The following is a 17,269-nucleotide window of genomic DNA, read 5'->3' as shown; positions in this document are numbered from 1 at the left end:
TTAGTGTTTGGAGACATCGAGAGAATAGATTTTATGCTGTGAGGAGTTCCAGGAGAATAAAAGTAATAGGAAAGTACAGACAGGTTAGGGGGTGAAAAATCAGCAAGTGGTGGATCATGGATGATACTGAAGAGTGATACGTTGATAGCATGGGAGAGCTGAAATATTGCATTAAATGTGCTAATGGGCGGGTGTACAATGAAGACGGCATTGTTAACCAGTTCATATGCTTTGCATCTGCTTATTTTAAGGCTTTGTTCATTGTTTAGTTTACTATCAAGTGTATCGAGGTACAGTGAAAATGTTTTGTTGTGTGCTCACCAGTCAGTGGAAAGACAATACATGAATACAACCAAGCCATTCACAGTGTACCGATACATGATAAAGGGAATAACGTTTAGTGCAAGGTAAAATCAAAGGGTTTCCACTGAGGTAGATTGACAGATGAGGTTGAAACAGAGGTGCACTTCCTCCTAAAATGCAAAACAAATTGGCAAAACAAGGAAAACATACTTTGACAAACTCAGTCTGGCAACCCCTGATTTTAAAGAACTAGATGATACAGCAAAACTAAGAATAATCCTTGGCGAAGGAAATACGGCACATCTTGGTGCACAATACGCAACAGCATGCCATAACCTGAGAGACGGTGAATGACCAACATGCACATAGGTACGCACACACTAATTGACATTAACTGACAGTAAGAAATTAATATTGAATTGCTAAACTTGCTATTGTGTTGTACTGTTTACAGCTGCAAGAACGTGTAACAATCAATAAAGGGCTATAGGCCTATTGCGAGTTTATGTACAGGGACATATGTATCCATGCACTGTATACTTGTATTTATACTTATGCATTTTAAATATGTATGTCATGTTTTATACTTTAGCAATGTAACAATGTATTTTTATCTTGCCAATAAAGTTTTTAAATTGAAATTGAAAATTGAATAGTAGCTCAGGGCTGCTCTCGAGTTATAGAAACATAGAAACATAGAAATTAGGTGCAGGAGTAGGCCATTCGGCCCTTCGAGCCTGCACCGCCATTTAATATGATCATGGCTGATCATCCAACTCAGTATCCTGTACCTGCCTTTTCTCCATACCCTCTGATCCCCTTGGCCACAAGGGCCACATCTAACTCCCTCTTAAATATAGCCAATGAACTGGCCTCAACTACCCTCTGTGGCAGAGAGTTCCAGAGATTCACCACTCTCTGTGTGAAAAAAGTTCTCCTCATCTCGGTTTTAAAGGATTTCCCCCTTATCCTTAAGCTGTGACCCCTTGTCCTGGACTTCCCCAACATCGGAAACAATCTTCCTGCATCTAGCCTGTCCAACCCCTTAAGAATTTTGTAAGTTGTTGTAAGTTTTTGTATTGGTGAGATGGTTCTATAACTCTGTATTTTGAAAATATTTTGTGAATTTAATTTTCTGCTGATTACATAACCCTTTATTCATAATTGATTCTCAGGAAACCACCGGTCCAAACTTCAGGAAGCGCTGACTGATTTCACAGACATTGACGGCTTGCCTTCCATTCCATCTGGGGCGATTGGCCATCCCAAGCCAAAAGAAGGTATCCAGTATTTAATGTTGTCCCCAAAAAAATGTGCTTAAGAATTCTCAAAGTGATTGAAGTGTTGCAGAGATTCTACTTGTGGCTGTTTAAATTCTAAATAAAATTCTTTAAATTATTCCCGTGTTTCTAATGGCGTGCAATTTGTAACAACCGCTTCTCACGAGTTAATAGCAAATGTCACCAAACATTTTCCTGGCTTTCAGAGTGGTGGCCACTGCCCCTGTCACTGACTTTTTGTAACCTAAACCAGTCAACAATGAAGCAACATTGATGGTAGCTAATCCAGTCTGGAAGTCTCTCTTTTAATTTGCAGGCTGCTAATTAGTATCTGAAAATTTAATAACGTTCTGGGTCGATAAAAGTGTTGTGCATTAATTTCTATCCAAACAAGAGCACGGGATTGTTACACAACTGACATTGTATACAGTCAAAAGATTGAGAATTCAAATTCCATTACAGAGCATAAAAATAGATGAATTAGGTAGTGGGGGAAAAGCTATCGTTCAGATGAGACTGTAAACTTGATACTGGGAATGATATCCAATTACTTTTAATGCTGAGTCAAACCTGTAGGTAACAACGGAGTGGACTGGCTATTTAAAAAATAAAACAGGCCTGTACCTGTTGCGCGCATTACATTGTCACATGATTCCCCTCTTGACTGACTATGACCTTTGCAGAATCATGCAACCACAACTAGAGAGCAGTCCTGAACTACTATCGACCTCATTGGTGACCGTCGGACTATCTTTGATCAGACCTTACTTGCTCTACCTTGCACTAAACGTTATTCCCTCATGTATCTGTACACTGTAAATGGCTCGATTGTAATCGTATTGTCTTTCCGCTGACTGGTTAGCACGCAACAAAAGCTTTTCACTGTACCTCTGTACACATGACAATAAACTAAACTGAGATGTGTTAGCCAGCCTGAATAGACTGGGTGCCTTTCGAACAAATATTTCAGTTAACTCCTGTGTGATTGTGGTGCCTTCCAAATGAGGCAGTTTTAATCTGAATAAATGCTTGAATAAAATGAACATGAAGCAATCATCAAGAGATTACACTGGACAATGTTTCATGACATTAAATGTGAACATACTAATCTAAGTGAATGAATTTGATATTAAACTTGAGGCTGTTTCTGCTTTATCAGGCAGACGTCAAAAATCCCATAGCACTGTTTTCACTTCTCTTGATAAGTTAGCCATTATTTATTTTGTATTACAAAACCAAAACAGGTTATTTTCTCTGTCATTTTTTGTTTGGGGGATCTTGCCTCCAAATTAGCTACCTTTCCTACAAGATGGCAGTAACTATGTTTAGTTTAGAGATACAGCGTGGAAACACCCCCCTTCAAACCATCAAATCCACGACAATCACCCATACACTAGTTTTATCCTATGCACTATTTACAGATACAATTTACAGAAGTCAATTAACCTATAAACCTGCACATCTTTGGAATATGGGAGGAAACCGGAGCACCCATAGATAAACCACGCGGTCACAGAGAGAACGTACAAACTCCGTACAGTCAGCACCTGTAGTCGGGATCGAACCCGGGTCTCTGGCGTTGTAAGGCAGCAACTCTACCGCTGCACCACTGTGCAACCAAGTAGTCAATTGATTGGAGTCTCCTGAAAGAAATAAACTTTATTTTATCCTGTAGCAATGGTATCTCTCACTAATTTTGTTTTACATTACTTCAAGAAGCCAAATATAAGAATTATTTTTATTTTGTGGGGATTTAAATACCCCTCAACCGCACATTAGGTTTAACTAATTGGCAAGACCAAAATAATTTTGTTCTGGACTACTGATAATAATGATTTTTTTTAAAGTTCTGCCCTGTTGTGTTCTCCCCCTAGCTGTTCCTATTGCGTTCCCCCCACATGCAAGCAAACCATTTACACTTGGGGCGGATACTGTTGGAGACAGTGAGATGAGCTTGGGTGAGCTGGCAGGCCTGACTGTCACTAATGACAATGATGTAAGTACTGTTCAAAAATTCAACTTCTTCACTAGAACTATAAGAGAATCACAATACCAAGCTGAAACCTTGATCTCTGAAGCATTGGCCATATTGTGCTGACCCTAGGTGAAAATACTTTAAATTCGATTATATTTATCCTTGCCTCTCCTGAAGACACAGATTTGCTGAGTTCTGCATGCATGAGCAACCTTGATTCATCAAGATTCTATTCAGCAAGTGTGATCCCAGAGTGTCAGTAGAATTTCAAACCGTGGAGGACATTATCATGTGCACACAATTATGAGAAGAATAGATTAGTTAGTTCCTCTAATCATGTCAGTTATTTCCTTATCAGGTATCTATACACTGTAAATGGCTCGATTGTAATCATGTATTGTCTTTCTACTGACAGGATAGCACGCAACAAAAGCTTTACAATGTGACAATAAACTAAACTAAACAGTCTCTTGCCCAGAATCGTGAACCAGAGAACGCTGGTTTAAGGTGGGGGAGGGGGATTGGGAAAGATTTAATAGGAACTTGAGGGGTAACTTGTTCACACAAAAGGTGGTGGGTGTACAGAATGAGCTGCCAGAGGGGGTAGTTGAGGCAGGTATTATCGCAGTGTTTAAGAAATAATAAGACAGTAACATGGATAGGACAAGTTTAGATGGATGTGGGCAGGTGAGACTGGTGTAGATGGGACATGTTGGCCAGGTGTGGGCAAGTTGGGCCGAAGGGCATGTTTCCGCAGTGTAAGACTCTTTATGGCATCTCACACTATGCTTGTTTGATGTCCTTGGAACATCTTGATGCACAGTGAAGGACTTTTTTTCCTTCACCTCTTCTATTCTAGGTACAATTTTAATTTCATAAAATGTAATATTAAAGCTGGATATTATATGTAACCTTTAGAACAGGCTGGTTTGTTACATTAGAAGCTAATGTTAGCTACCATACAAGAAGAAGATTCCCAATCCAAAACACCACCAATCCTTTTTCTCCAGAGATGCTGCTGAGTTACTCCAGCATTTTGTCTTTCCTCCCTGTAAGATACTCTTCCATCAATGCTGTGAAAAGAGGTCACTTTAATGAAGTTTTTCTTTCTTTGCTTCAGATGTCTGACAGTAAGGATGCCTTCAGGAAGACTTGGAATCCTAAATATACGCTGCGGAGTCATTTTGATGGGATCCGAGCACTGGCGTTTCACCCGGAGGAGCCAGTGCTTGTCACTGCATCAGAGGATCGCACACTCAAGCTGTGGAACCTGCAGAAAACCGTCCCTGCCAAAAAGTAAAACTTGTTTCTGTGTATTTAAAATTAAGAGGGAACTCTGGTTGATAAAGGGATGTTCACAATCTACCTGCAGTTTAAAAATGTTAAAAGTAAAATGTGATTCAGATGAAATCGGGTATAGAAACATAGAAACATAGAAATTAGGTGCAGGAGTAGGCCATTCGGCCCTTCGAGCCTGCACCGCCATTCAATATGATCATGGCTGATCATCCAACTCAGTATCCCGTACCTGCCTTCTCTCTATACCCCCTGATCCCCTTAGCCACAAGGGCCACATCTAACTCCCTCTTAAATATAGCCAATGAACTGGCCTCAACTACCCTCTGTGGCAGAGAGTTCCAGAGATTCTCCACTCTCTGTGTGAAAAAAGTTCTTCTCATCTCGGTTTTAAAGGATTTCCCCCTTATCCTTAAGCTGTGACCCCTTGTATGGCGTGCTTTAAAAAAAAAATTATGTTAAGTCGGAGTTTTTACGTTTTGGGATGAATACCATTGTAATGTCAAAGAGCTTCTCTCTACCACTAACCTGAGAGTGCTCATTGCTCACTGTGTCTCCTCCAGTTGCACTGTGTCCCATATCCCAACACTAACTTGCATAAGAATCTTGAGTTTTGGATGACTTGCACTTGTTTCCATAGTGGCATGGGCCAACTGAACCGTAGTCGCTAAGTCCAGTGGAATCTCGTTCATCCAGAGTTCTTACCCAACCAAAACCTCCCCGAGGTGATTAAGTGTTTAAGAAGGAACTGCAGATGCTGGAAAATCGACGGTAGACAAAAATGCTGGAGAAACTCAGCGGGTGAGGCAGCATCTATGGAGGGAAGAAAACGGGCAACGTTTCGGGCCGAAACCTTGCCTGTTTCCTTCGCTCCATAAATGCTGCCTCACCAGCTGAGTTTTTCCAGCATTTTTGTCTACCTTATTTAATAGTTTTTTTTGTACTCTGGTAGACCCACAACGGTATTATCGAGACTAGTGTAACCCATTAGAGGTGTAATGGAAATGGCACATCCTGGCCCAAAGAATTGGTTTAGTTTAGCTTGGAGCTGGTTTCTCTATATTCACAGAAAGTTGGAAGTAACTGGAAATGTCTGAAGAAAATTCTAGTTTTTGTTTAGAATAAATAAGGTAGAATGTCATGTGGAAAAATAAATGATTTCCATTCTGTTTATTTGCATTTCAGGAGTACTGCATTGGATGTGGAACCCATTTACACGTTCAGGGGCCACGTGTGAGTATAATTGGAATCTGCTACTCCATCAGTCTTATTAAAAATACAAAGTACATAATTCAGAGATTTTTTGTCCTGCCATGCTGTATTGTGTTATATTACTAGAATTCTTGATTAACTCAACATTATTAGTGCAAACAGTTAATATCTACTGCTGATGAGTTGAAAAACTATCATAGCTTTACTCTGTGGCAGAATAGGTCCTAATATGTTCCAGTTTCTGTGCTCAAACTGATCTCATCAGTGCACCTGGAAGAGTGGTTGTTGTCTACTACGACTAAATATTAGGGTGCGTTACTGTACTGAACATGATTCAGAGAGAAATTACTGCTTGTACTTTACTGCATTGCCGGTATCATGTTATCTGGTCATTTTGTACTGTAGATTGCTGATCTGTTTACCTCCTGCTGTTACAGAGACCCAGTGTTAGCGATAGCTGTTAGTTCTAAAGGAGACCAATGCTTCAGTGGAGGACTTGATGGCACAATCTGCTGCTGGAACATTCCAAGTTTGAACACTGACCCGTATGATACCTACGGTATGTACTATGCTGCGATACAATATAACTAGGAGGGAAATTGATCTGCCAACTGCTGTCATAAAAACACAAAATACATGAAACATGAAATTAAAGTGATGAGTGGAAAGGATTTGGGGTGTGTAGAGATTGGGGGGGGGGGGGGGGGGCGGGCATCGGTCTCGGTCCACCCCACGACAGGAGGGGGGGGGGGGGCGTTGTACGGTTTGATAGCCACAGGGAAGAAGGATCTCCATATGAGGTTCTGTGCTGCATCTTGGTGGAACCACTCTGTTGCTGAAGATGCTCCTCAGATTGACCAGTATGTCATGGTGGGGGTGAGCTGTATTGTCCAGGATGCTCCGCAGTTTGGTACATATCTCTCCTATCTATGCACCTGTTTCTTAAATGTTGGGGTAGTCCCAGCCTCAACTACCTCCTCTGGCAGCTTGTTCCATACACCCCCACCACCTTTGTGTGAACAAGTTACCCCTCAGATTCCTATTCAAGAGTTCAGAGTCTTTCCTTTGAACATCACAGAGGACACTATCAAGGTGTCCTATTTTAGGCCAACATAAACATTACAATTCGTCAGTATAAAAATTCTCATCCTAACATCCTTTTCCCCTTCACCTTAAACCTCGTGTCCTCGATGTACCTGCCCTGGTTGTGCTTTTACCTGATCTATTCCTCTCATTCCCTCTTATCTAATTATTATCTGCTGTTTCTTTACTAATCTGTCCCAAACTTGTTGATTTTTGTTCTATGTCAAAGAACATGTGACCAATACTGTGCCTCAATGGGATGTATTTTTCCAGACATTAACAGATTTAAAAACAACAAATTAATTTTTGGTCAAATAGCCTACATTTACGATTGGTCCTGGATAATGTCGACAGTTTATTCTGCTCACATTTGGCTCACATTTACTCATAAGAACTTCAATAAAATGGGGCCCTGCCTGAGTAACCCACCAATGAAATATAAGGTCATACGGGTAAAACTTAATATGTGGTAAAAAAATTGTGACTCGTGCCAATTTGTGGCTCGGCTCTGCTCTGCTCTCTCAGTTATAAAAAATTTACAGAGTAAACTTTGCCAACACGACCCAGGCAATGAGAAGATAAAGGGTGGAGCAAATGCTGCACTGGAAACAAAGCCAATGTATTCCATGGACGAGGTCTGTTTTTTGTGAGGAAATAAAAAATGCAAGTTCTCCCAAAATAGATTCATTTTACCAGAAAAAATGCAGTGAGATTGGAATGATTGAAATCTCTTTCATTTACTGGTTTGTTGTAACGAGGCTCATGCCTTGAATTCACTTTGTGGGCATTACTGACAAGGTGAGTTTCTTTCCCATTTAGCTCAGAGATGCAGCACGGAAACATGCCCCTTAGCCCACCGAGTCTGCACCAACCAGCGATCCTCTCACACTAACACTATCCTACACCCACTAGGGACAATTTATATTTATACCGAGCCAATTAACCTACAAACCTGCACGTCTTTAGAGTGTGGGAGGAAACCTGGGAGAAAACCTACGCAGGTCATGGGGAGAGCATAAAACCCCGTACAGACAAGCTCGAACCCGGGTCTCTGGTGCCATAAGACAGTAGCTCTATCGCTAAGCCACCGTGCTTCCCCAGTTCTATTTAATCTTTAGTCTACCCAAAATGTGTTGGCTCCCAGCAGAGCGAGATGTCCATCATGGAATGTTGCCGCTGGTCCATTCCACACTGCAGGAGTACGTACTGAGGGACTCATTGAAGCTTGGTACATCCAATAACGAGGTGGGGATGGACCACAGTCTAGGGGCCTTCAGCTGCTGGACTTTGAGGGGCAGAGTTCGGTGTGGACCCCAATCATACAAGGAAGGGATATTACCTCAGGCGGACCACAATAGTGGCAAGGATGTTTTGCTTAAGGATTGGTGCGAACACAGCTGCTTATGACACTAATGAATGTACAGGCGCTGAGCTTGTCGGAAAGAGTTTTTTTGCTTTGTATATATTTTTAAGTCTGGTCAAAGTTTATTTTTGGAAATTTAAAAAAAGCTATTGAGTAGTTTTTGGCTACCCATTTTATTTATTTTAGTCCATTTGGTGATGGTGCTAATGTGGTGAAGATGCTACAATGCTAATGGATAGGCCATTCCAGGATAAAATGGGCTACTTACTTCATCCTTGATGACACTTGCCATTCAGCATATTGAATTTTTTTTTTTTTTTTTTTTTTTTTACAGATGACAGCAATTTATCCAGAACACTAAATGGTCATACAGATGCGATTTGGGGGCTTGCGTTTACTATCCTGAAGAATCGCCTGATTTCATGTTCAGCAGATGGAACTGTCAGACTGTGGGATGCAGCTGTCAATCCAGCTTGTGTTGGTACATACAATAGAGAAAAGGGTGAGTGAAGGAAAAAATTGTAGGCAAATGCATAGGTCTCTTGGAATAATTACGGCTAATCGCTGCAAGGGAGAAATATACATGGACAATGCTGGCAGGGGAGAAAGGTAGGGTGTCATAAATTGAGTGACCTGTTGGATTGGAATGCAGATTATAAGGATGGTTGATTCCCAGATATACTTCCTTCCGACTAATCCATCTCTCCATCATTAATTGTGATTAAACCAGACTTTTTTTTACTGTAAGATCTTAAGCAAAAAGGGGGAAAATAAGTAGGTGACTACAGTTGGAATGTTAGTTTTTCAGTCTTTTCCCCCGATCATTAATAAAGTTCCATCATTTGTTATTGGAAGATAATGCTTTGGATTACACCATCTTCTGTATAACTCGACAAATTTGTTCTTGTTCAATTCCGAGAACCAGAATATCACCAGATTGTTGGTGGAGGCTGGAGGGCGGGGGTCGTGTGGATAGCAAAGGTACACGACACAAACATGAAAGCCTGGGAGGCACAGCGCCAGTGACCCAGGTTAAATTCTGACCTCCAGTGCTGCCTGTGTTTACATATCCTCCTCGTGATGGTGTGGATTTCCCCTGCATGCTCTGGTTTTGTCCCACATCCCAAAGATGTACAGATTGGCAAGTTCATTGGCCACTATAAATTGTCCATTATATGAAGATGAGATATAGGACCTTGTGTGGAAAGGGAAGTTAATGGAAATATAATGGGTTAGAATAAAATAGGTTGGGTTGTCATTAGTATAAAAATAAATGCTTGATGGTTGGCATGAACTCAGTGAGCTAAAGGGCTGTTTCTTTGATCTATTTCTCCATGACTTAGACTCTTTCCACTAATAAGATAGCACAAGCAGCCATTTCTCCCCTTCCTTAACCAGTGGGACAGAGTGATTGCATCCACACATGAGTTCATTTGGCTAACTTAATTATAATGTGGTCTGAGTAGGTTTCTTCTCATTTCATCATTTGGAGATTCTGGAACTCATGCCCGAGGCAAAACCCTGCTTGTATTGATTTAAAGAGTACTTTCTGATCCATAGCCAAAAGGGTGAAAACTGTGATTAGTCTGAAAAACATCCTCGACTTGTACAGACGCGAAATATCAAAGCCTTCTTTTCTATAGTTACACAAAAAAGCTGGAGAAACTCAGCGGGTGCAGCAGCATCTATGGAGCGAAGGAAATAGGCAACGTTTACGGGCCGAAACCCTTCTTCAGACGAAACGTTGCCTATTTCCTTCGCTCCATAGATGCTGCTGCACCCGCTGAGTTTCTCCAGCTTTTTTGTGTAACCTTCGATTCTCCAGCATCTGCAGTTCCTTCTTAAACACCTTCTTTTCTATATACTTGTACCAATAAATGGAAGAGCCATGTGGGGATATGCAGATCTGCTCATCGTAAATGAAATATGCTGTGCAGTGATATGTGTTATATAGTGAATATTAAAAGTTTGTACTCCTTGCAAGTGTGCAATGGTATTTTATTATCACATGAACCTCGGTACAGTGAAATCCTTTTTTGCATTCAATCCAGGAATAATCTTACTTTAATAATAAATAGGCACAATCATGCTTAAGAACAAGAGTGGTAGTCTGGCGCGTTGACCTCTGACCGCTGAGGCCAGGCGACAATTCTCAGACACCTCCTCCTACTTATCCACAGACAAGCACCAAGCCTTAATCTCAAACACCATTACTGATTTCATCACTTCCGACTCTGCCCTCTAAAGCCACCAACCTTATCGTTCCCCAGCCCCAAAATCCACAAACAGCGCTGTCCTTGCAGACCCATTGTTTCTGCTTGTTCATGTCCCACCAAATTAATTTCCACATACCTCGACTCCATCCTATGAACATTGAATTCTCTAACTTCAAATAGTCCTAGCTTTCGCTCTTTATACCCAGTTCTTCCACCCGCCTTACTGTCGCCGACTACATTCTATCTTTGTACCGCCCACTCCCTTGACATCAGTCTGAAGGAAAAAGTGTCTACGTCCCGAAACGTCACCTATACCTTCTCTCCAGAGGTGCTGTGTCCCTCAGAGTTACTCCAGCATTTTGTATCTACCTTCGATTTAAACCAGCATCTGCAGTTCTTTCTCACACAGAGTGTAAGGATAATAGATTACGCAGTGTTCGCAAGAGTTAATGCTTCATTTTGTATTATTCCAGTCCATAGTTGGAAAACAAAAGTATCAAATTGCAGGGGTCTGGGGAGTGTGAGAACTGTTACTGGTAGACCTGGGAAGTGTGTGAACATTTACTGGGGGCCCTGGGGAGTGTGAATATTTATCAGTAGACACGGAGAGTGTGTGAATTTTACTGGGGATGCAAGATAGAACTGCCAGTGGACTCTTTACTTTTTCTGTTTGAACTCGTTTGGATTCTTAATTCAGATTTAATTCCATATTTGCAGAAAATGGGATTCCTACATCGGTTGCCTTCCTGAATGACCCTGCACATGCTGTGACCTCCTTCACCAGCGGGGATGTGGTCATCTACGATTTGGAGACCACGCAGCCAGTGATCCACCTGGACTCCACAACATCTGACAGTGGTAAGCTGGGAGGCGAGAAAAGGTGGCAATCCTGCACTTAAGTCCTGTTCTACATGAGGAGTTCGGCCTCTTGCCTTAAAAACATTTTTTTGGCATATTTTTGACCATTTTATTAAACATAGTACTCTGTCTGATTTGTAAGTATATTTGTAAAGCAGGTGATTTGTATACCACACAAGGTGGAGTAAGGCTGCATATGGTGGAGAGGGTGCTGAGCCTTTGACTACCTCTCTCTCTCTCTCAATAGGTAAAGAAAATACTATTTATTCCCATTCCTCAAAAGTACATAGGTTTTGTAAATCAACTACCAATTTAAAAAGAAACCATACCAGGTTCGATCCCGACTACGGGTGCTGTCTGTATGGAGTTTGTATGTTCTCCCTGTGACCTGCGTGGGTTTTCTCCGAGATCTTCAATTTCCTCCCACGCTCCAAAGACGTACAGGTTGTTAGGTTAAATGGCTTGGTAAATTTAAAAAATTGCCCCTAGTGGCTGTAGGATAGTGTTAATGTGTGGGGATCACTGGTCAGCGTGGACCCGGTGGGCCGAAGGGCCTGTTTCCGTGCTGTATCTCTAAACTAAACTAAATCCTGTACCAGGGCGGCACAGTGGCGCAGCTGGTAGAACCGCTGCCTCACTACACCAGAGACCCAGGTTCAATCCTGTCTGTCTATGTGGAGTTAGTATGTTTTCCCTGTGATTCTGTGGGTTTTCTCTGGGTGCTCCGGTTTCCTCCCACATCCCAAAGAATGTGGGTTTGTAGGTTAATTGCCATTTGTAAATTGCAACTACTGTGTAACAAGCCGGTGAGAGAGTGGGAAAACAGAACTAGTGCGAACAAGTGATCGATGGTCGGTATGGACTCGGTGGGCCAATGGGCCTAAATCCATGCTGTATCTTTCCATTCCATCCACCCAATTCATTCCAGAAATGATACCCATTGATGTTGCAACTTTAATATCGAGATGATAACCATTTGAAGTTGCGTAATAAAAACAAAATACTGGAAAAAATCAACAGACCAGACCTGAAACATTAACTGTTTCTCTCTCCACAGAAGCTGCCTTGCCTGCAGAGCATTTTCAGTATTTTCCATCTATTTCAGATTTCCTGCATCTGCAGGTTTTGATTATATTGTTGGGATATAATGCATTCAATTTAGACAATAACTCTGGGTGCCTGGGATAGATAAGCAGACATTTCTGACCTTAGTAATCTGCTGTTGTAATCTGTCTGTCACTGAAACTAATCGGATTACTCCCCTTAGAGTTGGAGTGGATCCAATAAGCCGAATGCTCTTCTGGGTGTCTAAAAATAAAATAAGATAATGTCCGGATAACATGCTTTCATTCTCTCTCCTTTTTCAGCTGCTAATCAGATTAACCGGATTGTGTCCCATCCCAAACTGCCAGTCACCATCACTGCACACGATGACAGATGTATTCGCTTTTTTGATAACAAAACAGGTAAAAAAAAGGGGGGGTTTCTAACAGAGTTACGTACAGTGCCCTCCATAATGTTTGGGATGCTGTGTGTGATTTGTGAATATATATGTATACAAATATATGTGCGCTCTCACACACACACACACATTAATTGAGTTTAAGAAGGAACTGCAGATGCTGGAGAATCACACAAAAAAGCTGGAGAAACTCAGCGGGTGCAGCAGCATCTATGGAGCGAAGGAAATAGGCAACGTTTCGGGCCAAAGCCCGGAAGTGTTTCGGGCCGAGACGTTGTCTATTTCCTTCGCTCCATAGATGCTGCTGCACCCGCTGACCAGCTTTTTTGTGTACCTTCCAGTTAATTGAGAGTGGTTTATCTTGGGAAAGGAAAAAAAACAAATCAAAAAACGCTGTTGAGACCCAGAGTGGATTTAGGAAGAGGTTGGGTGATAAGTGACCAAGAGCATAATGTAGTCGGCTGGATAGGCTGCGATATACTTGCCTCCTTCTTGTCTGTGACATTCCTCAATTTACTGTTTATAGGGAAAATGATCCATTCAATGGTGGCTCACTTGGATGCCGTCACTTGTCTTGCTGTAGATCCCAATGGAGTTTTCCTGATGTCTGGAAGTAAGTGCCCATACACCACTTTTAATCTTAATCCATTGCCTGACGATTTGTACTTTTAATTGAGTCATGTTCTGTACAACAAGATTAAATTTATCAAACATCAAGACATCACAAATATTTCCCAGCCTATTAAGTGCACTTCTCTTGATGGATGTTCACTTGTTAAAAAACATCTGCTGGTATTCATGCCACAACATCACATGAATGACAATGAGATAAATGGCTATATACATTTATTTTGCATATGTTGCTTGATGTTGGGGAGGAACAAAAGTAACAATCGGTGTTGATTTTAATTGATTATTGTACTATCTTACTACACGAGTATAACCGGTCATGCAAAATAGAAAGTAAGCAGAGTGCAGAATATAGTGTTACAGCCACAGGGGAAAGTAGGGATTAAAAAATGTACAAGCTCTGCAACAAGGAAGATTGTCTCGGTGAGGTAGACTTTCAACAACCTCCCACTCCTCTATTGAGAGTAGACCAGAGAAAATAACGGAACAGGGGTGCTAGTGTAATGGGGTAACTTGAACTAGTTTGGTCTATTGTCAAAGATAGACACAAAGTGCTGAGGTAACTCAGCAGGTCAGACAGCATCTCTGGTGAAAAAGGATGGGCGATGTTTCGGGTCAGGACCTTTCATTTAGATCCCATTGGTCTGTTATCACTTCTGATTACTGTGGATTAGTGACTTTATGGGTCTTTGTTTCTGATCCCTTGCCAATTCCATTTAGAAAATGGAAATGATAAACCTGCCAACCGCTAGAAGGTGAATGCATTAAATGTTTTATTACGTGTGAAGATACACTCTGTTTTGTAGCTGATCGATATCCATTGGTAATTTCAAAAAAGAAGGGAAATGACGACATGCTTTTTCACACAAAGAGTTGTGAGTCTGTGGAATTCTCTGCATCAGAGGGCGATGGAGGCCGGTTCTCTGGATGCTTTCAAGAGGGTTAAATAAAGTTCTTAAAGATAGCGGAGTCAGGGAATCTGGGGAGAAGGCAGGAACGGGGTACTGATTGTGGATGATCAGCCATGATCACATTGAATGGCGGTGCTGGCTCGAAGGGCCGAATGGCCTACTCCTGCACCTATTGTCTATTGAAAAGTGGGAAAATGGAAGGATTTGGGATTTAAAGAGCTGTGTTATTAATTTACAGCTACAATAAACATGTGGCTCGGTTGGAAAAACTTGGCACAGTCAAATCAAAGGGATTGTGCAAAACAGGATTGCTTCACTCTCATCTGGATGAATTGTTAAACAGAGCCCCATTTACTCCAGACAGTACTGATTTAAGAACCGTGAGCTCTCAGTGCTAACATGGATTTATTAACCTTGTCGAAGAGATGGTTTTCCCTGGCTGGAGAGTCTAGAAATAGGATTATAGTTCCAGGATATAGGATAGGCGCAGGAATTATTTCAGTCAGAATGTTACACGTTTTTGGTGCTTAAACTGACCTTGTAGATACTCAGTGGATGAGTAAATCCAAGCCAGGGATCAATAGGTTTTGGGGTATTAAGAGAATTGAGGATTCCTGAGCTAAATCAAGAAAAAAGATTTGAAGTAGGTGATCAGCCATGATATTGGAAGGCTTGGGAGATTTATAGCCAATTCAAAAGAGGCCATTTTTCTCAATGCTGTTTTGTGGGATCTTTCAATGGGAAAATTGACTGTGAACTTGCCTCCATAATAACAGTGACTGTATTTCATTAGCTGTGAAGCACCTTGCAACATCATGGACATTGGTGGGCACTCAGCAAATTATTTGGGGTGGATACTAATATAAATGTTGCAGGTTTAAATTCCTGAATGTACTTGATTACACAGGCCATGACTGCTCGATACGTCTCTGGAACCTAGACAATAAGACCTGTGTTCAGGAAATTACGGCACACCGGAAGAAGTATGATGAAGCAATCCACGATGTCACCTTCCACCCAAGCAAAGCGTACATTGCTAGCGCTGGAGCAGACGCCCTCGCTAAAGTGTTTGTATGACAGACCTTAGCCTCCCTGGTCTCATTCCTCTGAGCAGGTGAGCGTTAGCGTATGGTGGAAAAGCACTTTGTAATGTAGACACAAAATGCTGGAGTAACTCAGCGGAACAGGCAGCATCTCTGGAGAGAAGGAATGGGTGACGTTTCGGGTCGAGACCTCTCCTAGTTGATTCACTGTGAGGGATGATTGGGGTAGCATTGGTACCATGCATTTGTGCAATATGGTAAAATAGTAGAAGGTTTAGTTTAATTGGCGGGATAATTACTTTTGATGATTGAATTACACAACTACCTAACGTTGAGAGGTTGCCCAATTTCCTGCGACCGTTTGCTTGCCACTCTCTTGTGGATGAGGTCAAGAGTAGGATCGACAATGATAATCAAGCAATAACCTGCCTCTCAAGTCGACGCAGCCTGGCATGCCGACCGTGCTATCTTAAGCAGACCAACTTGCCCCCATCCACACTCGTCCCACCTCCCTGCACTTGGCACATAACCCACTAAATTTTCACCCTTGCAAGACACAGCGTGTTTAGTCATAGTCACACAGCATGAAAATAGGCCCTTTGGCCCAAATTGCCCTAGTTTTAATAGTCATACAGTGTAGAAGCAGGCCCTTCGATCCAACTTGCCCACGCCGACCAACTTGCCCCCATCCACACTCGTCCCACCTCCCTGCACACAAATTGTTTGTTTTGGTAACCCACTAAATCAATCCTATCCATGTACCTGAACAAATGTATCTTAACTGTGATGATAGTACCTGCCTCGACTACCTCCTCTGGCACATATACTCACTGCCCCTCACGTTAAAAAATTACCCCTGTGTTCTGATTAAATCTTTCCCTCTTCTCCTTAACCTTATGTTCTCTGGTTCTCGATTCACCTATTCTGGGCAAAAGACTGTGCATGTACCTGATCTATTCCTCTCATGAACTTGCACACAGGAAGATGTTTGATGTTTGGTCAGGACAAGGGGATCATTACACCAGGATAAAGGGGTCAACTGGCCTGTGTTCTTTTGCTGGCGCAGAGAGTGGTGAATCTCTGGGTTAATCTGCCACAGAGGGTAGTTGAGGCTTTCATTGGACATATTTAAGAGGGATATAACTGTACTGCCTTGTGGATAAGGTTTGGGTGTATGGAGGAACTTCTCATTTTCCCTGAGTAATGATTTTTTCAATTGAATTATAGCTCGAAGGGCCGAAGATCTTTCCTACCAAATTTCTATGTTTCTATGTTTCTATTAATTGCTGAAAATGGTTAAATTCAAACTTGGCAAGTTACCAAGACTTCAACAACATAGGTCTGATTTCCCAGTAAAATTTAGCCCTGCCACAAAAGGTGAAAAAACAAAAGAAATGATAATATTTTGTAGCTTCAGAAAATGTTTGACTAGCCCACTGTACACAGTTTGAATGGCCCACTTCTGCCACCTTATGGTTGAAAGTAATGGTGGCATGGTGGCCTAGCAGTACAGCTACTGCCTCACAGCGCCAGAGACCCCGGTTCAATCCCGACTACGGGTGCTTGTCTGTACGGAGTTTGCACGTTCTCCCCTTGACCTGCATGGATTTTCTCTGAGAACTTTGGTTTCCTCCCAC

The 17,269-nt window shown here is 41.8% G+C and overlaps 1 protein-coding gene across 1 annotated transcript in view; it reads left to right on the top strand.

The window, feature by feature from the left end:
• LOC129714055 (striatin-3-like) overlaps positions 1-17,269 on the top strand; it is a 54,304-nt gene that overhangs the window by 28,642 nt on the left and 8,393 nt on the right. Inside the window, exons 9-18 of the mRNA XM_055663513.1 lie at positions 1,479-1,583; positions 3,458-3,579; positions 4,679-4,854; positions 6,040-6,087; positions 6,504-6,625; positions 8,847-9,014; positions 11,446-11,586; positions 12,954-13,052; positions 13,575-13,661; positions 15,497-15,703. Of these exons, the coding sequence (XP_055519488.1) occupies positions 1,479-1,583; positions 3,458-3,579; positions 4,679-4,854; positions 6,040-6,087; positions 6,504-6,625; positions 8,847-9,014; positions 11,446-11,586; positions 12,954-13,052; positions 13,575-13,661; positions 15,497-15,666 (1,238 nt within the window). The 3' untranslated portion in view covers positions 15,667-15,703. The remainder of the gene's footprint in view (positions 1-1,478; positions 1,584-3,457; positions 3,580-4,678; positions 4,855-6,039; positions 6,088-6,503; positions 6,626-8,846; positions 9,015-11,445; positions 11,587-12,953; positions 13,053-13,574; positions 13,662-15,496; positions 15,704-17,269) is intronic.

This window comes from Leucoraja erinacea, chromosome 38 (genome assembly GCF_028641065.1).
Source record: "Leucoraja erinacea ecotype New England chromosome 38, Leri_hhj_1, whole genome shotgun sequence".
Classification (NCBI taxonomy): Eukaryota; Metazoa; Chordata; class Chondrichthyes; order Rajiformes; family Rajidae; genus Leucoraja; species Leucoraja erinaceus.
The sequence above is the reverse complement of the archived record's forward strand: the minus strand, read 5'-3'. Positions and strand labels throughout refer to the sequence as shown.